This window comes from Bradysia coprophila, unplaced genomic scaffold (assembly GCF_014529535.1).
Source record: "Bradysia coprophila strain Holo2 unplaced genomic scaffold, BU_Bcop_v1 contig_350, whole genome shotgun sequence".
NCBI lineage: Eukaryota > Metazoa > Arthropoda > Insecta > Diptera > Sciaridae > Bradysia > Bradysia coprophila.
The window spans coordinates 5,951,702-5,978,956 of record NW_023503608.1 but is presented as its reverse complement, the minus strand read 5'-3'; the positions used below and the strand labels follow the sequence as shown (position 1 = coordinate 5,978,956).

General features: G+C 35.3%; 3 protein-coding genes across 3 annotated transcripts; 2 read left to right on the top strand and 1 right to left on the bottom strand.

Moving 5' to 3' along the window:
* Positions 1 to 10,811: 10,811 nt before the first annotated feature.
* Positions 10,812 to 17,169, top strand: LOC119080540. The gene is made up of 3 exons (XM_037188954.1): positions 10,812 to 10,970; positions 11,532 to 11,823; positions 16,920 to 17,169. The coding sequence occupies exons 1-3, from the start codon at positions 10,949 to 10,951 to the stop codon at positions 17,056 to 17,058; spliced, it is 453 nt and encodes a 150-aa protein (XP_037044849.1). The 5' UTR covers positions 10,812 to 10,948; the 3' UTR covers positions 17,059 to 17,169.
* Positions 17,170 to 19,618: 2,449 nt separating this feature from the next.
* Positions 19,619 to 22,364, bottom strand: LOC119080419 (pleckstrin homology domain-containing family M member 1). Its single transcript, XM_037188759.1, has 7 exons — positions 22,110 to 22,364; positions 21,845 to 22,041; positions 21,467 to 21,778; positions 20,719 to 21,407; positions 20,477 to 20,648; positions 20,064 to 20,408; positions 19,619 to 19,984 (listed from the first exon to the last, which is right to left on the bottom strand). The coding sequence occupies exons 1-7, from the start codon at positions 22,237 to 22,239 to the stop codon at positions 19,823 to 19,825; spliced, it is 2,007 nt and encodes a 668-aa protein (XP_037044654.1). The 5' UTR covers positions 22,240 to 22,364; the 3' UTR covers positions 19,619 to 19,822.
* A 1,381-nt stretch (positions 22,365 to 23,745) lies between these two features.
* On the top strand, positions 23,746 to 24,677 carry LOC119080524 (mitotic spindle assembly checkpoint protein MAD2A). Its single transcript, XM_037188934.1, has 2 exons — positions 23,746 to 23,963; positions 24,033 to 24,677. Exons 1-2 carry the CDS (start codon positions 23,888 to 23,890, stop codon positions 24,575 to 24,577), a joined length of 621 nt encoding a protein of 206 aa, XP_037044829.1. The 5' UTR covers positions 23,746 to 23,887; the 3' UTR covers positions 24,578 to 24,677.
* The last annotated feature ends 2,578 nt before the right edge of the window (positions 24,678 to 27,255 follow it).

The following is a 27,255-nucleotide window of genomic DNA, read 5'->3' as shown; positions in this document are numbered from 1 at the left end:
AGATAATCAAGTGGAATGTCCCTTACAATATCAATTGGAAGCTCCTCCAAAGGAGAGAAATCGTGATGATGTTGCTGGTTTTCTTTGTTTCTGAAACTCTCGTCGGTTCTTAATTTAGCATTAGTACCAATCAGGCAAACATGTCCAGCATTTTTGGCTTTGTTCCTTGATCGCTTATTTTTGATATTAATGGCAACCTTGTTTTTGAACTCACCAGGCTCTTCACATCTCTCGCATGAAAAGTACCCACTATGTCCAATAATGCATTTAAGAAACGCTCGGGCCGGGGCGTCCAATATAAACTTATCGATTCGTATATGAAACTTTTTCGGCTGGCCATTCATCATAACAGATAAACCGTTTGCTAGCAATTCGTGAGTTTCATTTAGAAATGGTCGCAAAAATAATTCCGCTGATAAAGGCTTGGACGTCCCTTGAAAAATTTGAACAAAAAACGGTTTCATTTCAACATCTTTGATGTCGCATTGAACAGGCCAGAATTCCGACTTCGAGCTTTTATAAATTGGCGTTCCGTCGATATGCAAATTCAGCTCGAGAAGATTCGCGCAATTCTTTTTTCTACAGATTTCGCCCAATTTCTCTTTCATCCCACCATACCAACACTGACCTGAACCCATTTTGGTAATTTCGACGGTTTTTGGAGTTTCTAAAAGAGTCCTAGCATCTTTGGGCAATGAAGTATGACCTTTTTCTTTTAGAATGGTGAGTAATTCGCTTAAGGCGTTGAGTTTGATATTGTTTTTAACAGCCCATTTACGAAGCTTAAAATTCAATGTTTTGATGTACGCAATGACATCGACTTTCAAGTCCTCCGCTTCTAGTAGATCGCTTATTTCCAGATCGCTTTCTGATAGAGAATCAATTTCTGTGTTGCTTCTGGCTTCTAGTAAACAAAATAATTGAAAATCATAGAATTTCGCATTCATCTCTTAGCATTAACCTTGGTCGATAGAAAATTCCGATTCACAATCTGCTTCGCTTGCGCTTGTTTCGCTATTGTCAGTGTTCCACTTCTAAAATGGATTTTTTTTAAAGATTTTCAAAATATGCTTTGGAATAGCTTCTTGTATTTGATCGAAGCAGTATGTTTTAAGATATAATTTTACGTACTCGATGTTTAGCTTCTGTTCGAATATCGTGGATAACGGCTTTCTTTTTCCCATTAAAATGGTTTGTCGACATTTTAGACGTTTGGAACAGTGTAAAATGAAATCTGAATTACTTAAAAAATTTATTTATTATTTTCGCTTCAATTTTCTGTTTTTATCCTCTATTTGACGCAGTTTTGTGATGATTATATTATATCTGTATTATGACTTAAGAAAATATCTTGGACCAGACTATTCGATTTTATAAGTCTAAACATTCTCATCAGAAGAATTTTGAGTCAAAACATTCAAAAATTCACTCAATATTTCCACATTGGTTTGAATAAAACAATTGAAGTATGCTAGAAGCATTCACTTAAGTGAAAACCAATTTAGTTGCCTTTTACTCATCTACTTCATTTGTTGAAAATTGAAAAATTTCTCAGAAAATAAATGTATTCTGTTTCCGAGACAACAGAAAATGAAAGTCTCCATGTAACGAGTCATCCAGGCATTTGGATTCGTAAGGAAATATTGTGGTGGCCCCCTCCAGGTTCAAGAATCGACCGAAAAACTATTGTGACACCTGGACCGGATTGGATACCGCACAAGTGCCGAGTTTTACGAGACAACATCGGTAAAACATTTATTTATTCTTCTTTTTTTACACAGTGCTTCTGAGCTTGGAACGTAATTCGTAGCTTTTCATAACAAGTGATTTCAATGTGAAAAAAAAAGATTTATTTGAATAATTGAGATGAAGCTTATACGAGATAAAGGACTACTTTTTACTTTACTTTTGGGTACGTGTCATATCAGGTACCCCTTTACCATCCATTTCCTAAATTAGAAGCTGAATTGTGAATGTGAAAAAATATTAAAGAAAATGTTGAATGAAACGTAAATGAAACGGCATATGAAAGGATCTTTTTCTTCATAAAATTTACGGCCTATTGATCTAAATCTAGGTATACAAGCCTTAAGAGATATGGGTCAAGAACAAGGAATGATACTAAGCGATTGTTGTATCCGAAAGCCGAAAATTTTAAGAGGTCACCAGGGTCCGCGTTACCTGAGCGTTCATCAAAATTTTCGGCCTTTAAAAGAAAGAGACGTAAATTTTACACAAAAAGACACCCTTTGAACCTATCTATTAAATCAATGAACATATGAGTGGTTAATACCACTCATTAATTGCCTTTCTAACATATTCATTCTCAAATATAAGCTCTCTATGTCAGTATGCGGTAAATGCAATTTCGAACGTTCATTGTTTCTGTTACGATTCTCTAGATAGATACGTAACAAAATGAAATAAAATAAAAAGCCTTATGCGGTACAGCAAGTTCTAAATAGAACGCTTTCTCAAACCGCCTATTGGCTTTATATTTTGATATTGTTTAGTGCTAGCACCTTTACATGCTAGCACACAGAAATGTTTAGCGAATTAAAAATAAAATGACGTTCGTTTTGTCATCGTTTGGATTGGTATTTGTAATCATAAGAGGTATCGGGGAATCTGGCACACGGTGCCAAAAGAACGCACTTTTAAACTACGTAAAAGTTGAACTCGCATACGCAAGTTGGTTGCTGCAAATGCTTTTTCGCCATGTCATCAACTTAATGACTCCTTTTACAAAATTTTGGTATTGAAAAATCGTGTGCGAGTTCACCTTTTACATAGTTGAAAAATGCGTTCTTTTAGCACCGTGTGCCAAATTACCCCACGACTCATAAGACCTAATCTATGTTAAAACAATTTAGAAACATTTAAGGAAGCACTAGAGGTGGAGGAAATGTATTCGAAACACAGGGATTCGAATTCATTCCGGGAAGAGAATGAAAGAAAAAAATTGAAGCGAGACCATCCAGTCAATGCCAACCTCTCTGATTTAATCGATGTGAACGAGGCGATTAACAAAATCAATGAAGGTACTGTGACCAAAATGAAAAAAAATGTCCTGAAGCAATTCGTAGCTACTTCCGCTCTGTGCTTCACACAGAATTAAATTTTTTACTTTTTTAATTTTGGGATTTGATTCATATTTTTCTCGTTTACTATTGCGCTTCAGAGGAAGGAAACAAGAAAACTGCGTTGAATGTTGATGATAAGCAAGCAAGCAAGTATCATAGACAGTGCTTTCAAAAACCTAAAATCCACAGTAATTCCCTACATAAACCGTAAACAGTAATTTGAAATGTCTAATCATTTTACCAGTTCCTAATAGGGTATTAGCTACTGGACAAAAGAAGAATCAAATTTTAAAGAAATCTTTGAAATCCGCACGTAATTACCGTCCTACATCCTATGTTCACATTTACCTTTATAACGTACATACTTTTAGCTTCAAAGGCCGCAACAACTCCCCGGTATACAAACTATTTAAAATCTGGAAGTAAGTCTGGGAATTAGTTTTTTCTCGAATTTGCGTACGTTATTCATTTTCGAATGACTTTATAGAGAAGTCCTCGGCTCCAAGTTCTACCATAACAAAGGGAGAGTATGAGAAGCTAAATGGTATATCTTCGGAAGGAAATGCTCATCAAAAAGAGGTACTGGTACGTGGAAACGGTGGATACGGAGGAAAGTCGGGCAAACCAGAGAAATTGGATAGTGACGCCTTGCCCACATACGGCAGAAAAGGTACATTGTAGCGTAATGTGTAGTGTAATATTCTGTAAACACATTCTTGTACTGGCTCAAAAAACCACTTATAAAAAGTTCTTCGTCTACTTAAACTGCATAGTCGGTTCTAGCCTCTTGAAAGCTAGATATTTTCATACAAATAGATACATCATTGAATCAGCGAAACATCGTTATTTACATCAAGCACTGATAAAATTCACAAAAATCAAAATAATCTAATGAATTGTCAAAAGAAACTGACAGAAACTCTTCTTTTTCTTAATTTTCTGGGTAAAAGAGTCTCAACAATAGTACTAAATAGTCTCTTGTGGAATAGTTATTTGTGTATCTTGTTTGGAAAATAGATTTTAGACAGTTTTTCTTGTTGCATGCCAAATGGCCTAATATAATTTCAATCGTCCAAACAAGATATCAAAAAAACTTGCATTTGAGAATTACGAGAAAAATACTAAAATTCACTTGCTTCCTCCCTGAAGCATGTAAGAAATTTAGCGTAGTGTCTTCAACTATTCTTTCAGAACTTCCTCATTGAATTAAGTAATTGAACGAATTTTGTGTAATTAAGGCTAACATTGAAATTTACAAAGGTACTCAGTTTTCAAGTACGCCATACGAAGTACAGACGAGTGTGCAGAATTCTCCGTTATCCTTTGGATTCGAAAACGAAGCCGAGTGTAATAGCGTTAAAATTGATACTCAGTTCTCGAGTACGCCAGTCGAGGTTCATACAAATACGCGGAATGTTCTGTTTTCCCGAGGATCGGAATACGTGTCTACCAACACGAAGATCGGTTATATAGTTTTATAGTTGTGCCGATATGTATATTAATTCGTTCTGTCATTATGTTTACAGATCAAGCTACGTCCAATCCCATCATACTCGAAAATGATTTAATAACACAGGGTTCCTCGTCTAACATGCATCGCAGTGCCACCTTTGAAGAAACTGTGTTAAGAAGTCTGAATGAGTTGAAGAACGCACAAAAGAAACAGGAAGAGCGACAAGTCTTATTTGAGGCTAAAATGATTGTAAAACATGACAATCTTGTTAATGATTTGTTCCAAACACAAGGTCGTAATCCAAATCTGGGACAAAAGAAAGATCTGGAACCTGTCCGGCCTGAGGTACATCCCGTAAACCCAGTCCCTATTGTTGAAGATGACTTTGAAGATTTGGATGAGAATTTTCCAGTTCGGCGTCTGCGGGGAGTTGAAAAATTAGAGTGGAATTTAAGAACGAACCTGGACCTTAAACTACGATTGGTAATAACCAATTTTCTTACAACTTATACTCCACCAAGCCCTCCAAAAGTGCAAGGTTAAAAAGGTAAAATCACAGGAATGAACCGAGGCCAGTACCTATTTTTGGTATTTACATTCCCGAAAATTCTTTAAATTTCAGTAAGAATGTTGAATTCTGAATTCTCTTAAATACCATCCGAGCTTAATGCATTAGGGAACTAATGAAAAATTGGTCCTAACCAAAATGGAATTTTTATTTCAAAAATATTCTGACGGGAGATATCTATTTTATTCCTCCAGAAATCTCGAGCTGATGAATTTATCACTAAAAAGCCGAAAAAGACCATTCGCCTGATAATGAAATATCTGTTTCTGGACAGTGTGCTCGAGCACTACTGCTGGAATGGGACGTCAGAAAAACAGGCCTTCAAAAAACTAACATCAATCAACAATTTCATTTTCGGAGTCATCGCTGCTCACTTCAAAAAATACAAAAGGGATCAATACCAAAGTTATATGGCTGACTGGCTAAAACACGCGAAAAGTCGTCAGCGGACTGTAACATACACATATCCACAACGTAGAGGTGAATCCCGCAACGCCAACGATGATGACGACGACGATGATGATGATGACCAGACCGATGATAATAGTGACGAGCAAGATTGGTAGACAAGATTGGTCGAATCAATAATTTCCTTTTACTTTTTTCATTTTTGGTTTTCTGTTGTGAGTTAAATTTTACTTTTTCTGTTACTTGCTTCAGTTCTTTCGTTTTTTCTTCTTCAATAAATTGGAAAAAAACTAAAAGTGCGTTTAAAATATTTTGGAATGACGAGATTAGTGATTGGAAAAGCTGGTGCTGCTGATACTACACTATAGTACGAGGTTGTTTGGACACAGGTACGGCGGTAGAATGACGATAGTCTACTGTAGTTTAACAGTAGTATGACGCTAGCTAAAAGGTAGACAGACGTTATTTATACGGTGATATGACGATAGTTCAACGGTAGTTCAACAGTGGTATAACGTTTACTATTATGGTAGTATGCCAGTTGTACCACGGTAATAAGACGCTAGTCAAACATTGTTATGTCCGTTAGTCCAATTGTAGTCCAAAGTTTGTACGACGGTGACATGACGCTAGTTAGACGGTAGTATAACAGTGGTACCACGGTAATAATACTCTAGTTCAACGGTACTTTGCGACTCAATAAAAAGTAACAACGGTAGTTTATCAGTAGTTTGACGGTAAATATATAGTTGAACAAGGATTTAAAGCTTGTATTGTAGTTGCCTAATGGTTGTTCTACTCTTCAAAATTGAAATACTTCCCGTTTATTACGGTTGCAAACAGGTAAAACTACCAAAAATTGTTACTTGGGTAGAAGACAGTCCATTAGAAATGTTCCATTTTACATGCATCAGAAAAGTCTATTTAAAATGCGTAACTTATGAGCAGCACTATAAATAGGAGTACTGCTTTAGAGCTCTTCATAGTTTTGAAAGATAAATACATTTTCTACTTTTGCTACTTTGAACAGTAGAAAATCACTGTCTACTCAACAAATACACCGGCACAACAGCAATTTACCCTCCAACTTATAACTATTGAAAAATGATTATTTCAAAAAAGGATGTATTCATATACTTATCATCATCCCCCCATTTTCGAATGTAAAATTTTGTTCAAACAAACATTTCCAATAAATGTCAAATAAATATACGGATCTCGATTATCTCTGAATGAAGACAATAAAGAATTTGCTAAGTGTATTATGTACATTTTGTAGATATGTTCATGTAATTGATAGCTTGTTTGAATTGATAGAATATTCAACCTTTAACTGAAATCGATTTAAAAAAAGTTCTTGTGCATTTGACAGATTATCATTTTCGTTCTTTCATTGTTTTTTCTACTTCCATTTTATGAAAATATCAATCGATGCATGCATTTGAATCAAGATACGAATTTATTAACCGTCCATGGTTAAATTAGGCAAAGTTCTGAAAGAACAGGTTAAGACAAGCACGAAGGCGGGTGACACCAAATTTTATATTCAGATTGTCGGAATAGCCAAATTTTATAAAAAGATAGTGTGAGAAATCAACTTGAAGAAAATATTTTTCTCGAAAATTCAGAATTTTGATTTTGTTAAGTTCCATTTTACATATAAACTTCGCAGCCGTTGACGCAATTGTGTGTCACCAGGGGAATTCCTTTCATTTTATTTATACTCGATATACTCTCGTATATCCAGTATATCGAGTATATCTTCATACATACGGAATATACGGAAGATAATGATTCTAAATGGAGATTTGTCGAGGGGTAACTCACTTCTAGATTAAATGGATTAAATGGATTAAATGGTATTAAATGGATTTAATGGATTAAATGGATTAAATGGATTAAATGGATTTAATGGATTAAATGGAATAAAAATTGGATTAAATGGATTAAATACGAAAAAACTTCATTTTACAAAATACTGTAAAAGTCTTAAAAATTGTTGATTTTGATCAAACCACGTACTACAACTCATACTACAATGTAAAAAAGAGAAAAAAATCCACTTTTAGGAGTTTTTGGTGTAAAGTGGATTAAATGGATTAAATGGATTAAATAAATTTAATACCATTTTTAACAAAAAAAAATCCTTTACCTCACGAGAGCTTAAACGAGCTGGTGATCGTGCAAATCTATTTTTCGCAATTACTTTACAAATTTTTCAGGTGGGTAGCCTAATTATTTCGGTAAAACAAAAAAATTTTTTTTGGATTAAATGGATTAAATGGATTTAATGGATTAAATGGATTAAATGGAAGTGCGTCACCCCTCGAGATTTGTCAAGGAACAAGGAACCTGTAGAAGTCCAACCTATTCAACGTTTATCATTCAACTTGGTCCACATGCGATATTGACGTTACACGGTGAGCTTGAATTTTTTTTTATTCGACCTCTCGTGGACATGAAATGTTTTTAGTGGTTTTTATAGAGGGCGGCACCACAAATAAGAATAACATAACAAGAAAATATTTCGATGGGAAAATTTTTAATTAGATCGATTTTTCATTTTTTTGGGAGCTTCGAAGACTTTTTGGACCCTACTGGTGACTCATTTGATCACAAAAATATACCTCTACAAAAACCACTAGAAACATTTCATGTCCACGAGAGGTCGAATAAAATTTTTTTCAAGCTCACCGTGGTTATTATACATACATGCAATTACATTAAGTATTTGTATGTATAGCAACGGGATATCGAATTTCATTCTTGCATTATAAACGTTAAAAAGGTGACTTCCTATTTTTCTCAGACTTCTGCGGAACGTTGCGAAGGTTTGATACTCAAATATATGTGACCAGTTATCGACAGCGGTTAAAAAAAAAAAGATAAATAAACACTGGCTAGTGCGATTTTGTATGAAAACAAAAGTTTATACAATTGAAGTAAAAGATTTTCCTCTTATTTATTGAAAACATTTAGATAAACAGAACAGATTCTTGCCGTCTGAGAGAAGTTAACTCACAAAGCGTTACGAACACTATTTTCTCAAATGTTGGAAATAAGTAATGAAAGTGACCCATTAATAGTCAAATGTCTCAGAAGAATTTAACCAACTAGACAAAAGATACAGGCCATAGCCATGTCTACAAATTTCTTCAGATACTCTTGCTGAAAATCAAAATGAAATATATTAATTTATACTCACAGTAGTGAAATGTCGTTTCTGTACTTCATTGTAAAACTTATTGAACAATAACTTGACACATTTTTTTCCATCACCACTCTTATACAACTCTCAGGTGTTGCAAATTATAACTAATGATAAAGAACATCGTTACAATTTTTTTTCGTTTTGTTACGCAAATGGGTAATCATTATAATGCATTGAACAAGTTGTATAAATGAAATACGATAAAAATCGGAATACAAGCAACAACAACAAAAAAGAACGAAACAAGAATGGGGGTGCCAATTATCTGAATAAAAACTCAGCAAAAGAATTTTTCTGTCGATGATAATTTGTATTTTATAATAAGCAGTGCTTAATGAGGTATCCATGATGCACCTGTAGTGTCACATTGATTGTGACACCGTGCAACTTTTTGGTTGTGGGGTGGTGTTATTCGTCATCATAACTTTCAATTCCATCGTTTTACTTTTCAATATTTCGCAGAGCAAGGGTATATCATCAATATTGTTCCGAGAAATGATGAAACAACAAATTAATTTCTCGCAAATCTACCATTTGTAGGGAATGTAACTTCTTAACATCCCCTGAAGTGATGGTATATTTCGTACCTAGGACTAAAAGCCTTTTTTAGCGTGTGAGAGCCGAAGGTGAAGTCTGGAATCGAATACGCTAAAAAAGACTTTTAGTCCGTGGTACGAATAAAATTTTTCATATCTGACAGATTTCGGGTCCTAGGTATGAAATAGATCTTTTCAAGGACATCCTGAGCTACGTCATTAGTTAGTGAATGTCCCACATAACAGCGAATATCTATCTCAAACAAAATAGTGAGGACAATCCATACGCGTCTCATTTTATTGAAGTAAGACAACTATTGTTAACAACACAAAAATTGGCATCTAAACATACGCTTACTACAGCTAATATATTTGTTATTAGTGTGGGATGTGAGTACTATTTTTTATTCAAAAACGTGAGGTAAAGTTGACTTTACTGCATGGAGCCAAAACGTTACCTCAAGTTTTTGAATAATAGTACATTATGTTATATGGCCAGTGTATATGGAGAGTTAATAACTCGAGTAATTATATATTACTCACTTGTCACGAAGAAGTCGAGGCTTGCCGACACTGATAGTGACAAGGGTGTATGTGATAAATTGCACATAACGAGTGTCTGTGTACTCTGAGAGTGTTATGCGTGCCATGTCATGGGTAGCATATTATATTCGCGTAATGATCAACTTATGGTCATAATAATGTTGGACTTGTCGCACATTATGAAAAACCCTGAAAAACAGCATTTAATGTTGATATATTCACGCCAAAATGCAATAAAACATTACATGATACTGGAGGATAAAATTACATTTTTGCCTTTTCAGCAGCAAGTGTAAAACTAGCTCCTATGTTCGTTCGAACAGTATATGTTGTAGATCCGAGGCGAAGCCGAAAGCGTGACTTTTCATTTTTCATAAAATATTTTACATGCTGAGGCTGAAAAAAATACTTCTTTGATGAAATAAACGGTTATCGGTGCAGATAAAATTATTTCTCTCAATCCTTAAAACTTTTTAAATTACATTTGAGTTAGATTTGTTCAAAGTGTACTTTATCTTTGTGTGTTGTATGATCAAGCTAAAGTTGTCCTACTAAAAATTGTGATACAAATAACCATATGTTGTTTGGCTGAAGGAATGGTGTTAGGGCCTCCAGTTGTTGTGTTGCTTACACCAGTTGCACAGAAACGAGTGACGAATTCCACAAATTCCTCATTCGCTGAACAATGTCCATATGATTCACAAATATGATAATAAAGGTCTCTTAAGAAAATGAGTCATTATGATAGAAACGTTACGTGAACATAAAGATTACAGATAACATTCGAACAAAATTTAATCTGCTATGTGTGCATTACGATATTAAATGCTAAATGGTACATTAGATAGATTGCTGTTTCGACTTAAAATGACTTTATGTGTGTTTGTCGACCTCGGTTTCTTCTCAGATCATTAACTCCAAAAAAGAAGTACCATTTCCAGCATTCGTTCCTAAGTAATGTATAATGTATTGAATTTTCGTGGTTTTTGTTTACCTATTTTCACTTTTTCTAATCCGTTGGTCGATTAGATAGCGTTAAATAACAAAACGTATTTATTTCGATAAAGCGTTTATAGAAAAATATTGTCATTTCGCAAGTGTGACCTCTTGATATTGCACTTGTTCAGTTGAGTTCGAAACCTAACGATGGCGTCGGAAAAATCTACTGGTAAGCCTACACCTTCAGAAAAACTATGAATTTGAAAAATGTTTTAATTTAAATTATAAATTGTCGTCTGGTAAAATGGTAGACTGCTCCAATTATTCGATGAATGGTTTATTTTATTAATGAGTGTGTGAAGTATTATATTCGTTTGTAAAAAAATTTAGTCAAATATTTTGTTATGGTTGCGGCCGAAAATGCGTCATTGATGTCTTCCTCAGAAACGGTTGTTTTAGCATTTTCTGGTCGCAAATAAAATCTGAGAAATTTTTTGTTTTGACGAGACTCAATTTAAGAATTCTAGTAACATGCCACTAGCTTTATCGACGGAAATTCGTTTATAAGAAATCAAAATATTCTTGCTTCTTTCGTTCTTTATACACTCATAATTTTGTTTAAAATCCACTAATCTTCCGTTAAGCGATTACACAACGAAAACATTTATATTTTCCGATATAGGAATAATATTTTCCAAAACCATTTGCGTTCACTTAAGCTTTGCCTTTACTTATCTAACCATGTATCTCGTATGTACAAGTTATTAAAACTCCTAATTTTTTCTTAAAGAATATGTTTGGACTCCTGACGAATCAGACGATGTCCCACTCATCATCGGGACAAATGAACGGCAAAAGAACAATCGGGCTAACCACTTCCGGGCCAAAAAATTCATACTTTACTTAATCATCATCATCCTTTCTACCACCTTAATTGCTGCAATCTTCTATTTCGTTTCGAATGATCCGAATTGTGATGGTTCGAAAGCAATGACAGCAGAGCAAACAGATGATGAGATCGGAAGTTCATGTGGTCCACTATTCACCTGTGATTATTATTTGAATACTCCTTGCAAATCGTCATGCTGGCACAACACATGGGACGTTCGAGACCGTGAATGTAAGAATATGGGCTCGTTCAACTGCCGATGGTCGTTTGAAGCTCCATTGGCTCTAATACAAGGAACATGCTACTGCTGCGATCTTAAATGCGATACTCAGTAAAGTGAAGTTCATATTCTTACGAGCATTGAAGGACAAGTCAATCATTTATAGTTCATAATTATCCTACGCATGTACTTTTGAATTGGGCGGTGAAATAAAAAAAAAAAATTACCACAGAAACTAAAACAAGAAACTCCAGAAACTCATTAACGAAACAAAACCATACATTGTTATTGTCATCCTTGAGTGCCTTGAGTGCTTGCTTATATTATGCTTGATTCCCAATTAAACCGTTTTGCCTCCGTTTACCTAAACTACGCCCGTTTTTGATGTTTTAAGAGTAAACAGAGAGGAAACGAAGCGTAGACGGAGTAAGTGGAGATCAAGGCTTAGTCTAAAAGCAGAATTGTCTGCCACTTCTGACGTATTTTTTTTTAAAATTTACTTTCTGAATTTTTTTACAAAATTACAACCACAGAATGCGTCACCTAAAATGATATCAGTTGTTTTGGAAATATGCACAGGACTTGACTTTTCCGTTTCTAAGATGAATTGGGAGAACTCAATGCAATACAACCAGACACTAGAACTGAATTCAAATAAAAAGCCTCAGATACAGAAGTCAAAAATTATAGTAAGAGTAGATTTTACTCGTACCGCATGCTAATAGGATTATTTAGCCAACGAGTCGAAGGCATTATATACACGAAATTCCATGTTTTGGTCCAAGTTAGGACAAATTTTATGTACTGTAGTGACATCCACGTCACTTTTACGCACTAGTGCGTAAAGCTATACATATATAAGAATGTCTTTACTTACAGACTTTGATCGCGCTAGTACATAATGGTTATTTATGACATCAATTGTAAAGTACTTCATTATGATATGTATGTGCATTATTACACACAGCATGCCATAAATAACCATTTTAATATTTATAAACTAAACGTTGGTTAGTAGGGTCCACATAAATTCTTTTATTAGTTGAACGAATTTACTTTGACTTTCGATTCCACCAGTATGTAAAATAATCGGCGCATTTTAGAGCCGTACAACTGTAGAGCACTTTTTCGCTTAGAATAATGTTTTGCGTCGATTCTTAAAAATAACTTGTGAAGTTATGTCCTACATTGAACAGTCAAAGTTTTTGTTCCACCCTAGAAAAATGTTTGAGCAATCGAAGAAGGCACGATATAAAAGTTTGAATTACTGTTTTATGTTCACCGAGAATATATTGTAAAATCAAACCAACACACAGTCACATTCACAAAACAGTTCTACAACTGGCTCCACACTGATAGGTTATACACACTTGTCACGAAGAAGTCGAGGCTTGCCAAAATAGTGAGTACAATAGGCCCAAATGGTGCCCTGAATGCGCGTCTTACGTCATTGAACTAAGACAACTATTGTTAGCAACATAAAAATTAGCAATTAGCAACTTATATAAACTAGGTCCCACTTTTTGGGCGGGTCAGGTCCCTTGACTGGCAATTTTTTGAGTTCTCATTTTTCTTATAAATTTGCAGCAAGATTTTCAATCAACCACAAATCGTAAATAAAATGCGACTCGTGTGAATTACGGCCCTCGCTTCGCTCTGGCCGCAAACTTCCCACTCGTATGAGCTATCTATTATTCTGTTTGATTGCCATTTTGTCAAATTTAATCAGAGTAGATGCGAAGTTTTACAAATATGGAACGATGAGAGGACTCTTTCACTTTGGTAAAAAATTTAAAAAAAAACCGATAGATGTTCTTCTCTTACAGTTTTGTACAAAAAGGAAGTCCCTCGGTATTTTGCAAAACCATCAATCGAGAATAAAATGTGGATGGTAATAAACGACCGATAAATTAATTAATTTTTTTTTTCGTTTTTTCACTTTTGTCGATTCAGAAAACGACAAGAGTGAGGAATTGACAAAACGTCTTTAAGTTACATTTCGTAGAAGGATGAATTTCCCTAGGAACGAACAAAACGTCTTCTCATTACATTTTGTAGAAGGATGAATTCCCTTGGAACGAACAAAACGCCTTCTCGTTGCATTTTGTAAAAGGATGAATTCGCTTTATATTTCCAAAATCGACAAAGGCTGAAGGAAAGACTTTTTTTACTTTTTACTGATTTACTGAAGAGGTGCCAGCGACATGTACCACATTTCTATCGGTATTTTATTATTTTTTATCGGTAAATTTGAATTTTTCTATTGGTCGAATATAATATATCATAAAATTATTACGACTCGTGAGAATTACTGCCCTCGCTTCGCTCTGGCCGCAAACTTCACACTCGTATGGGAGTTTTAACATATTTTGTTTGATTGTTGGAATAGTGAATTTAAAAAAATATTCAGAAATTTGTTGAGAATGACTTATATCTTATATTGCCTACAAAGAATGATGGTTACATTTAACGTTTTTCATAAAATTTCCTACACTTTTCAATCATAGCTCATGAAGTTTTTCTGCCGTAAGACCTTGAGTAAAAAAAACATCTTTCTTTGGGAGTAGACGCATTAAATTTGTTAGTCAACTATCAAATTTGATAGTCAACTATCAAGTTCTTAGTCAACTATCAAATTTGATAGTCAACTATCAAGTTGTTAGTCAACTATCAAATTTGATAGTCAACTATCAAGTTGTTAGCAGTACGCTAACAAGAGATGTTTACCGGTTAGAGGCTGGGCATGTAGTGACGAAATTTTTCTTCCTACTTGTTTCATGCACATTATCGAAAACATACTTATATGATTTACACACACTACGCAACAAAATCAAATTTCATCAAAGTAATCTTTTTCGATTGAGGCTATAATCAACAGTGTAAAATCCTGTTTTTCTGGGATAGCTTCCAGATCCTTCGTCCCACATAGCCCATCTTTGAGCTTAGCCTCGGTATTTTACTTCCACAAATTTAAAAAAAAGATTCATCCAAATTGGTTGAAAATTACTCAAGTTATCGTGCCCTCAACGATTTCTTGTTACCCACATTTAAAGTTTTTCATACCATTTCATACATTTTCAATCACAGTGAACCTTTTTGTTACCCACATTTTTCGGTATTTTCTGGAGTAAGACCCTGACTTTCAGTCAAGGGAATTATATTTGTTATCAGAAGAACTATAATTAATTTAATTTTATAAAACTCTCGTATGTAAAGCACATACCCTAAGACAATAGACGCTCCGTTTATTATTTAATAGTACATTACCATGTCAGTGAAGGAATTTGATATCTCGAATCCAGGACTAAAGCCCTCATCGTGAAACGAAATATCAAATTATTTCCCGAGTGCAGTACGACGTTTTACTTTACAAGCCTGGGAAAGACTTTAATCTTTAAAACTTTTTAAATTGATTTGAGTCGATTTACATTTGTTCAAAGTGTACTTTTTCTTTGTGTGTTACTAAAAATTGTTCTATAAATGACTATACGATTCATAAATTTGATACATAAAGGTCTCTTAAGGAAATGAGTCAATATTATAGAAGCGTTACGTGAATGTCAACGTTACGGATGTTTATGTAGGTGGCATGAAACGTATGTAAATGCTAGAAACAAGTAATAACAGTACACAAGAGCCCATTACTAACATTCGTCTTCGACTCGAATAAACATAATCTACAAAAGGAGTACCATTTCCAGTATTCGTCCCAAAGTAATGTATATTGAATTTTCATGATATTCGTTGACCTGTTTTCACTTTTTATATTACATTAGGGGTAAACCATTATGGTTCGTAAGTTTTAAAGTTTATAGTTTTGACATTAAATATATGAGAGACATGTCAAAAGTTCCCGAAATTGTCATACTCACGAAATACATACGACGCATAATGGTTTGCCCCTATTGGTCGATAAGATAGCATGAAATAAAAAACATATAATTTCGATAAAGCGTTTATACTAGAAAAATAATTTCATTTCGCAAGTGAGACATTGCACTTGTTCAGTTGCATTTCAAGTTTCGAAACTGAAGGATGGCTTCGGAAAAATCTACTGGTAGGCCTACACAATCAGAAAAACTTTGAATTTGAAAAATGTTGTTAACGTGATACGAGAATGTAAATGGGACATCGCTCATATGAAATACGCATTTACATTGTACTGTTCAAATTTTGATGACGAGTGCGAATACAGCCCTACCTTTCGTGTCGCGCCATAACGTCCCCACTTGTTGTCAAAATAAAAATTTGGAATCTCGGACGTAATGTACTATTACATGGTATCAATCGTCTTGTGATATTTATTTTGTGATTTTTTTAAGACCTAATTTTTGAGTAAATTACCGCTGTATCTGCTGTAATATACTATTATCATGGTTGAGGCCGAAAATACGTCATTGATGCCTACCTCAAAAGTGTCTGTTTTGAGCATTTTCTGGCCGCAAATAGAATCTGGGAAATTTGTTGTTTTGACGATGCTTGATTTTAGAGTTCTAGTAATATGACATTAGCTGAATCGACGGAAATTCGAGTTAAATTAAAAATAATTAAAATTTTTCCGCAACCTACAGCTCGGTACAGGTAACAACATAACTACGCGTTATTGCTTCTACCGTTCTTTGGACACTCACAATTTTTTCCTTAATTTTTTCCTTAATTTTTTCCCCTAATCTTCTGTTAATCGATTACACAAAGAAAACTTTTATATTTTCCGCTACAAATAATAATATCGGCAACCATTTACTTAAGTTTGCTTTGCTTTTACTTTCTACTATAGAATATATTTCGACTCCTGACAAATCAGACAATGTCCCACTCATCATCGGGACAAATGAACGGCTAAAGAACAACTTCCACGCCAAAACGTTTATACTTTATTTAATGATCGTCATCTTTTTTATATCCTTAATTGCTGCAATCTTCTATTTCGTTTACAATGATCCGAAATGTGATGGTTCGAGATACATCACGGCCGAACAGTCGATTGTCACAGTCGATGACGAGACTGGAGATTCATGTGGTCCACTATTTACCTGTAATTATTATTTGAATACTCCTTGCAAAGCGACATGCTGGCACAACACTTGGGACATTCGAGACCGTGAATGTCAAAAGATGGGCTCGTTCGACTGCCGATGGTCGTTTGCAGCTCCAACGGCCCTATTTGGAGGTAGATGCTACTGCTGCGATCTTAAATGCGGTACTTAGTAAAGTGTATATTCAATGGAGAAATAATTGGGAAGTTCACATTCTTACGAGCATTGAAAGACAAGTCGTCAATTCATTTACAACTAATTAAATGTTTATCGTCGATAATTATCCTACGCATGTACGTTTAAATTATTAAAGTTTTTTTTTACTTATGCGAGTCAGTGTAGTTAAACGACAGCAATGTACGGTCAGGTCTTTTCCAAGTTTTACTGTCAACATATTTGACCCGATTTTTTCATTTTTTCTTTGTGTCTCCCTAGATCACGATTGGGCTTTTAGAGATAGAATTTTGAGTCAATAATATGTATTATCTGTCTAGAACGATAATCTCGAGCGTATCCCTCTAGGGAGTTTTTGTTTATCTCGATATATCTGTTCTCGACAGATAAAATATGATATGCACCTATTGCCAGACTGTTATTTTGACGTGTAGGCATTATGACCCACGCCTTCGGCTAGGGCAATAATGTCCTACACGTCAAAATACCAATCTTGGCAACAGGTGCATAATATATATTACAACAAGACACCAGGAATGAACCCTATATCAATAAAGTTTCCAAATTATTAGCCAGTTTGTTATTCTGAAATTATTTACGGACAAATCCAATCCCAAATTTATAATAGATAGTTACTGCTTTAGGAGCCCCTTTACAAAATGCTCTTCGCAATGCATCGTTCATAGACCTAATAACTATAAAACCTTGTCAATTTTTGGTCCATTTCCATTTTTATTTCGCTTCCATTTATCTATTATCTTTTTCAGATATCCTAAAACCTGGTTCATACATCGTGCGAAAACAATAATTTCAGTCATAGACATACATTTTCTGTCTTACATTTTCCTTAAAAAAAGTCATGCCTCCTATCGAGTACAAATATGTATCTGAGCTGATCCATGTAATTTGTGACATGGATCTCGACAATTTTCATCGAAAGCTCCATTTCTACGACTGATTTTAAGTTTCAATGTTCTTGTTGTACTAGGTTTACGTACGTGTTTACGCTGATCTGTATACTAGATATGCGTCCAGGATTTTTGAGCTGAACTGTGGAATTAAATCTTTTCATGTATTGGGCATAAATTTCGGTATTTTTCTCGTAATTTAGGCACTCAGCATGAAAAGTTGAATACGCATCTGTTGTGGACGGTTTATTTTAGACTCTTTCGGTTGTCGGCCTCACTTCATTCATTTACGTATCTGTGGTGAACGGTATGTTTTAGGCAATTTCGCGAGTTTTAGCCCGAAGCGAAAGTGCCTAAACTAAACCTTCCACAACAGATGCGTATTCAACTTTTGCTGAGTGCCTAAATTACGAGAAAATTTTTGAAATGTATGCCCTAGACATGAAAATAACTATTGTTTGACCTGGCGTCGTATCACAGAAACTAAAATACGTGCGGAAAGTCATCAAATTAACAAAACCATACAACGCATGATAGTTTTCTATAACGGTGATAGTCAGCTATCACTGGCAAATTTAGCAGATTACACGCCATGACATAAAATTTTATGAAAAACCAATTTCTGAATCGTTATTCAAATGTATGGAATGACACTAAAAAATAATCAAACAGAATACTTTAAAACTCCCACTGCCAGAGCGAAGCGAGGGCCGTATTTCGCACGAGTCGTGCTATTTTATTCATGATTAAAGATTTTGTGAATGTAGTAACCGGGGAGCTTCCTTTTTGTATACAAGTGTAAGGGAAGAACGTCTACTATTTTATATTGTACCAAAGTGAAAGCAAAATCTATCAAGAAAATAGATAACAGAAAAAATACTTTTCCAAAGAATTTGTATTCAAGCGAAGGTTTTTATATCAGTTATTTGTGATGTTTCGGAAGTTTAACCACGGAAAATAAAATGAAATTGATTAAAAATATATTGAAAAAATTGTCAGTCAAGGGACCTGACCCGCCCAAAAGGTGTGGCCTAGTTTTTATATAAACTAAAGTTGGTTGGTAGATTCCACATACATTCTAACATTAGTTGAACCAAATTACTTTGACATTCGATTCACCCACCAGCATGTTATGTAATCGGTGCATTTTAAAGCCATTTCGTAGAGCATTTTTTGGTTTAAAATAATATTTTTCTTCCTGGAGTACCAAAGTCACATTCCGAACAAAACATAACAACAAAACTGAACAACATACCGGTGCAAAAGCATTCCATATTAATGCCGAAAGTAATCCGTATGAATGCCTAAAGAAGTCCGTTCCGTGTGCATGTATTCTCACAAATGTCGAAAAATAAGCAATCTGTAGGAATGCCGAAAGACATCCGAATGAATGCCGAAAGCAGTCCGTATGAATGCTGAAAGCAATCCTTATGAATGCATTGTCACAAAGCACTAAAAACATTACATTCGCGTACATACAACAACTTGACACATTTGGGAAAGAATAAAGATAGGATCGAAACTGACATAAGCGGGAATGAAAATTGAGAGAAAATAGTAGGGGAGAATGTTGCTCTTTCGTTACTAAATTTGGTGAGTGAATGTGACGGTTTTGGTACTACAGGAAGAAAAAATCTTTGAGCACGATATAAAAGTTTAAAGAAGTGTTTTATGTTCACCGAACATATATTGTAAAATCGAACAATAAATAAATCATTTTTGTAAAAATAATATTTTTGAAATCGCAGCCACAATCGACGAACACATCCTGGTAACTTGAAAATGTTCCTGACAGTAATTTAGGGTAGATTCTCAATTTCATAAACGTCGTAGTCAGACCAGTGTGTAGTACATTCACGGAACAGCTTCTACAACTGGTTCCACACTTTCCACCTCATCATCAATTTCATCCTCGGTCCACTTGTTCAGTTCATGTTTCGTTTTACGCTCGCATTTCGGACACGGTTTCGACTCATCCAAACAGGTCAGATGAAACACTCCAGCACATTGATCGCACTGATTCAACAAGAAAAAAGGGAAAACATCTGAATTTAGTTCAAGCGGTCTACAAACCCATTTTAAACATTACACTCACCCGATATGTCACCTCCACATCGAATGGGAAAATCACTTCGTCATCGGAACATATTTCACAAATGCACGCCGAATGTCGACACCATTCGCAATTAATAATATGACTACGACCGTCTTTGGCTATCGATTGCAATTTTTTCAGCATGTCACCGATGCTCAAAAAATCATTCAGCGAATACCAGTCGATTCGTTCGAAGTTGAAATGAGCGAATTGGAAATTTGAGTTCTCGAGGAATGGCTTGATGCGACATTGGAGTAGGTATTCTCGTTGATATTTGAGTTGCAGGCGAAACGATCGCATCAATTGTAGCTCTTCTACTGCATGGTACGCATTTAGGTTGAGAAGCTAATGGATGACGTAAAAAAAATAAATTTTTACGCCTAAGTGACGTGGGGTCCATTCATGAAACTCACTTCCAAATCGTAGAAACGCACGAATTCGGTGTCGAATAAGAATTTGGAAGCCCACTTCGACACCGGATATCGATTGAAGTCCCAATTATAAAGTATTTTGGCTGGTATGTAGTGTACATCGCGACTATCCATGCATGACTCACAGTAATAATCTCCAGTGAATGCGCAAACACTGAAAGGGAAACATATAAAGTAAGTGAATCGGCGACCCAAGGTAATCCAACGCAAAATAAATTATTTACCGTGTCGCATCGCCTATTCCCAGCGGTGTCGGACACGATTTACAAATGAAACTTTGTTTATCCAATCCCTTCTCCCTAGCTAACCGGCAGGCCAACTGTACGAATTTCTGAATTTCACTAGGCGAATAATTGCCGGTAACGTCGACTATTTCAAATCCTAAATTCTCGGGCGTCTCATCGGCAATGTCAATATCAGGACATTCGGTTTGATCGGTAGGCTGGGTGAACGAACTTATCTGGTATCGATACCACATGTCTTTAAGGTTGATGCTGCGCGAATAAACACTACACTTATCGTTGTGTCGATCTAGTAATGTGCTGAAACTGTGTCGATCCAACGGTGATCGGAGCGAGCTTACCGATGTGGTCATGCTATTCGAACGACTCAGCGCTACATTAGATGTAACAGCCAAGGACAGTGGTTTTTGGTCCTCGATCTCTTGAAGCGATTTGCTCGATTGCTCTATTTCGACCGCTTTTTGGGTACCATTTTCTAGGGACGTTGAAGCATTGTCGACTTTTTGTAATAAAAGCTGCAACTTGTCGTCTTCATCCAATTCTGATTGTTGCGCCTGTAATTTTTCCTCCTCGAAAACTTCCACTACACAATCGTCTTCAACGATAGCATCGTTCGGCGAATGATACTCTGGTTCTATTAACGAACTGGCTATGTCAATACCGGAAGTGATCTGTCAAAAACAATTTCCTAATTACATTTTTCCCGAAACTAAAGCAACGAATCACCGACTGGACATGCTCGCAACGACGGTGTGTACAAGCCAGCCAATTGTAGTGGTTGATCGGTCCATTGATTTAATAAACTGGAATTGAGTGGTAGGGAAAACGTGATGTCCGTTTCAATTCCTGTGAGTAGTCTTTCGATGAGTTCCAACCGATCTTGGTCTCGCATGAATGCAATCTTTTTGTAGTATGGATTCAAAGCTGATTGATTCCGTCGAATTGTGGACACATACGATGATAGGATATTGTCGTTCAATGATTGACGTATCCATGATCGACAAAAACCAATGTCTGTGTGAAGTTGATTGCGCGATTGAACCTAAGGTTGCCAAAGGCAGTTAGAGTTAGTCATTAAGTACAAATAGAGCTCGAAATGAAATCTCACTTGAGCAATAGTTTCCTTATGCAGAATCACTAGTAACGGTGGCCAAAAATTTGGCTCTGGTCGACGATCAATTTCTCCACCAGCCAAAACACTGATGGTTTGTCGTAGAAATGAATCTTTGAGTCCGTGCAGAAATATCGCCTCAAGTGTGTTACACATTGAACTCGTACAGTCTGACAATTTCATGGGTTCATTGTCTGAGACAGAAAAGATTGGCTTAGTCATTGAAATAATTCTTTTTTTTTGAACTACACCCCTTACTCACCTGTAGCATTTTCCTTATTTTCGTATTGAATTTCTTTGACATTTTCCGAGAATTCTTTGACTAATGTGTCTTTTATGATAGATTCGCGATTGTCGAAGGTAAGACGAACTGAAGTGAAAAATGAATTCATTTTATCAATTTTTACTCTCTGCGATACAGCAATGTAAATTTGTTATTGTTATTGTCTGGAACGTCATCTCAATATTTTCATTTGTGGGTGAGGAACAATGCGCCGAGGATATGTGAATTGTAACTGTCAAAAGAAAATGAAGACGATGCATGCTGACTGCAGAATCGAAGACTTTCACTTTTGTTAAACAAAAACACTTTAGTATTTAGGGTTTGTAGATTTAACTTGTTACTGACGGCAAGCATATGACCAGCATTATTATCGGATCTATTATTTCCATAGATCAAAGTATTTTTAATCTGTTGATTTCAAATCTTGTACTTCATTTTTTTTAAATATTCATTTTACTATAGAAAGGATCATATTACCCAGAGCCTGTTATTATTTTTGTCGTCGTTATCGATAATAGATGAATAGCCGTATGTGACAGGTTGTGGGAAGACTCAACTTGAGAGACGCCAAATGTAAGCAAATGATTCCGAGATACGTGAGTTGAGCTTAACACTTTGAAGGTTACTGTGACTTGTCGACTTTAGGCACCCTGGAAATCAGTAAAGGAGGCGAGGAATACCTCCAAATAAAATTTAAAAAATCTTAAATTTAATTTTTGCATCAAAATTTGGCTAATGCGAATAGAGGTGACCGGGCTACCCGAATTTCTTAAAAAACAACTCTGCTCGAACCGATCTACAGTGCTTTAGCGTTATTGGTTTTCAAAAATTGAATTCAGGTCGGGTCGCGTTTCAGTTTATCGGGCTTCGAAAATTTAATTCAAAAATCCTCGACCCGCTCTAGGGCTCGAAACAAATCGTTCTGACCTGATCTGAATCTGGAAAAAGGCGATCTGAAAATTTCAGATTCAGATCCAGATCTCTGGCGGCTTGATCTGATCTGATCTGAAATCTGAAAATTGGAAGCAGATTTGATCTGATCTGAAAACTGAAAATTTGAATCTGGAAATTTTCGGATTAATCTGGGCTCCGCGAGTGCAGCAAACTAATAAAATCAAAAATATTTCTATAATAGCAGCAAGTTTTGGAATTTCAAATTTTATTCTTGGGACTTCAGATCGCTTCAGATCATTCAGATTGGATCAGATCAGATAGAAGTCTTCAGATTTCAGATCAGAATCAGATCAGATTCAGACCGGGTAAATTTTAGATCAATCTAAAAAAAATTCAAATTGATCTGATCTGTTCCGAGCCCTAACCCGCTCATCTACTAACAACTCTCTCTAACATAAACTATCTATCAATCAAGCTAGATACTATTGCTTTCTATGGCCTATGGAACCATGTGCCCATCTATTTTAAAAAGTTAAAGGTTCCTGATGAAATTATTGGAACTTTTCAGAATTTATTTACTAAAACAGGCGTATGAAATTAACCCTTCTTCTGTCTGTTGTCTGAAATATTTTCTCGACTCACAATCGACCAACAGTTTAAATATACCGCGAAACAATGAAGACGTTCTGTGATTATTATAGCACCTTTCATTCCTCAGTTGGTATTGCGGTTGTAGCGCGTAGCGGTAGATGGAAATACTGTTGCATGTAAATGTCAACTGATTTTTTTTTCGAAACATTCAAAGCGGATCAACCGAATCTTTTGCACCGATTTACTCAATGAAAATAAAATAAAGTGGCAACATGACCAGCACATTACAAGCGACCAAAAATGCGATTACATTGAAAGGTTCCACTGCGATAATATCCGATTATTTAAGTAAGTTTTGAGATTTTACTGGTTCGTTTCAAACAAAACGTCACAGTTGTATTGTTCTCTACTTTGTAGAATACGGCATAAACTCGATATTATTTCAACGGGGCATCTATCCACCGGAAGACTTTCAATCAACCCAGCAATATGGTTTGACAATTCTCGTATCGACAGACAACAAAATCCAAGAATTTCTGCAAAACATTCTCACCCAAACCGAAACGTTTCTGAACCGGAATGAATTGGAAAAAATTTCCATGGTCATAACGGACGCGCACACCAAAGAGACGCTCGAATGCTGGGACTTCCAGGTGCAATGTGACGACACAAGTGAAACGAATCAAGAGAACATCAACAGTGCCAAAGACTTGAAGCGAATCCAAATGGAAATCGGTTCGGTGATGCGACAAATCAGCGCAACAGTTAGCTACCTGCCGTTGCTCGACAACATTTGCTCATTTGACATTTTATTGCAAACAAAAGAGACGACTGAAGTGCCGGATAAATGGGACGAAACGAATCCGGTTTGCATTCAAAATGCCCAGTCTGTTCAGCTGAGATCCTTCTCCACTGGAGTGCATACCGTCAATACGGCTGTTAGTTACAAATTTGTCCATTGATTCACACGGTCATCTTAATGACGGAGTTCAATGAATTTATCTGTAACATTTACTTAATCCATCATTTCTATTTGAATACATGAATTTACCCAAAGAAAAATCGGCTACGTTTTCTATTTGGTCAAATCGAATTTACGGATTCTTCAACCAACGATTGCCGGATAACCAGACTGTTCAACATTGAATTTACCCGAAAAGTAACCGAAACCGCAAATTCTCTTGTTAAGTAAGTAAAGACGCTATTATATGTCCACCTCCATAGAAATAAACGGGACGTACGTTACGTATGATTTAAGTCAATCTGAAGTCTCTCCAGTTAATTAACTGAAAGCCATTTCAGCAATAGATTTTTAGTCAATTTATCAGATTAAAATCTGTACCCCACGTGAAGTGACCAAGTGCATACTTTGGTGCATGGTAATTTGATGTGGTAGTCATCTTTTACTTATTGTTTTAGACAAATATTTTTTTCATTAACAATGTTGGTGTATTAGACTTGGACTAGTCCCACCGACATTAAGTAACCGACAGTGAAAAACTTTTGTGTTCTAGAATCACTATTTATTTCCCTTGATAATGAGCCAATTTATCAAAAATCCGTCTAAATTTACTCCTGATTTAATAGTAACAAAGTTGAAAAAATCTGAAAAAAAACCGACTTCCATAAATTTCGTTTACTTTGGTTTTGATCGAATTTTTGTATTTTTTTGTTTTGTTGTATTCCTTTAACCTTACGTTGAATATTTAAAGGAAAAAAGAAAAAATTTACTCGATCTTTTGATTAGGAGTAACAACAAAGTACCAACACTTTCTGATACTCAAAAATTTTCTAAAAAATCGTCTTGGGCAAAGCATAGAACATTTAAAAAAATGTTTTTTTTGGTCTTAAAATCTTCTGTGGGTTAAGCTGAGTGGGATCAGCTGGGTCCAGAAGCACGATTTGAAATTTTTCAAAAATCGACCGACCCTAATATATAGTACTACAATGTGTCAATGTATTTTGAGAATGCATCAGGCAACGCACTGAAGGGCAGGGTGGTTTGCATCAGGCTGTCTTAATTTACTAAACCTTCTGAAGTGTTAAAAAATCAGTTAAGTTCGTAATTAACTTAGATCATAGGTAGATACTTTCTTTAGGCGATATTAGACCCTTCTGACAAAACCGCACGCTTCATAGATTTTTCATATTTTCTCCATTGATTTTTATGCGTGGAAATGAGATGGTTCCTCAATTCATAATTTTTCGAGTGCATAATATGTGAATGGCTAGTGGTAGCGTCTTTTTCGAATGTTGAAAAAGGAAGATCGAATTCGGTAAAAAAATCTACAAGAATCCAGTTCCTTATTCACTTATCCCATAAGAATTTCCATTTATACTCAAGTTAAACGAGTCTTTTGCGAAACTAAATTTTACCACAAATTTTACGCTCTTGTATCGAAGCTGAGATTCACAATAAACTTTCACAGACGGGAACGACGGGAAGCATGTCAACCGTTTTACTCTATTCCTTTAATCGATCTAAGTAAATACTTCTTTCAATAGATTGATTTCAAATCTATTACTTGATTTTTTGAATATTTTTAAACATGCGTTTTGTTAAATACTTTATCATTAATCAGAGCATGTTACTTATTTCTGAAGTCGTCATCAATAACAGGTGATATCCGTCCTTTCATGTGTATCTGTCTCCAAATCGTCTGTACTTCCAGCTAAAGTATGGACAAAGAAACAAAATAAAAACAAAGGATCCAATCAAGACTTGAAATGGAAGACTGACTAGATGCTACAAACTTCAAGCAAAATTGATCATAGCCTACACCTGCCAAATAGAGTACTATTTTGTATGGAAGCTTTTTTTACAGTGTATTACAGTTTTACAGTGTGACACTGTCGAGTTTTAGAGTACCACTCATGCTTGAAGTGCGTTGCAAGATGACTAAATTAATGATTTAATTGAGTGTTTATAGGTATATAGAACTGATAAGTTGCCTACAATGAGTAAATCGTGAATCTATGATTACCGAATCTGTTACTTCTTAAAATGTAGAGTATTTTCAACTGATTTATAAAAAATCTCTTACCTCAATCGTTTTAAAATGAAATAACTGTTTGTTCAACGCACTTCTAGCAAAAATGGTACTCTAAATAGGGTACTGAAACTTGACAGAGCTTCATACAAAATTTTACACTGTAAAAAGAGTGGGGATAAAATTTCATACAAAATAGTCCTCTATTTGGCAGGTGTCAATCGAATCACTTTTGCTTGGAGTGCGTTGGTTTGTTACATAGTTACATTACAATCTTCTTGTCTAATTTTTTTTTAAATATCGCAATTCGTAAAAGTTACGAACAGAAATGTTTCTCAAAATAAAGTATTTTACCAACGCACCGCCCTATTTTACCTATTTCCCGATCAGATGATCAATCAAATCAAAACAAAAATATCACAAGAACCAATCTTGTATTTGTTGTACATCATTCATACTCTGAACATTTACTTTTCCACGTCATCCATTGATCTTCAGCTGCTTGTGTTCTTCTTGTGCTCTCTTTAACTTTAACATAACGTAAATAACAAGAACAAAATAAATGAAGTCTCTCAATCTAAGACATTTATTCTCTTTCAATATTAGACATCAAAACTTCGTCTTCTACTTTAGTCGTCTGTATATTATAA

Bases quoted from the DNA above. Each gene is read 5' to 3' on its own strand.
- LOC119080524 (XM_037188934.1), top strand. From the start codon at position 23,888: ATGACCAGCACATTACAAGCGACCAAAAATGCGATTACATTGAAAGGT. The intron at 23,964-24,032 runs GTAAGTTTTGAG...TCTACTTTGTAG, and splicing joins GATAATATCCGATTATTTAA to AATACGGCATAAACTCGATA.
- LOC119080540 (XM_037188954.1), top strand. From the start codon at position 10,949: ATGGCGTCGGAAAAATCTACTG. The intron at 10,971-11,531 runs GTAAGCCTACAC...TTTTTCTTAAAG, and splicing joins GGCGTCGGAAAAATCTACTG to AATATGTTTGGACTCCTGAC. The intron at 11,824-16,919 runs ATGCTGGCACAA...TTGCAAAGCGAC, and splicing joins AATACTCCTTGCAAATCGTC to ATGCTGGCACAACACTTGGG.
- LOC119080419 (XM_037188759.1), bottom strand. From the start codon at position 22,239: ATGAATTCATTTTTCACTTCAGTTCGTCTTACCTTCGACAATCGCGAA. The intron at 20,649-20,718 runs GTAAATAATTTA...TTTCCCTTTCAG, and splicing joins GGAATAGGCGATGCGACACG to TGTTTGCGCATTCACTGGAG. The intron at 20,409-20,476 runs GTGAGTTTCATG...GTCATCCATTAG, and splicing joins TGCGTTTCTACGATTTGGAA to CTTCTCAACCTAAATGCGTA.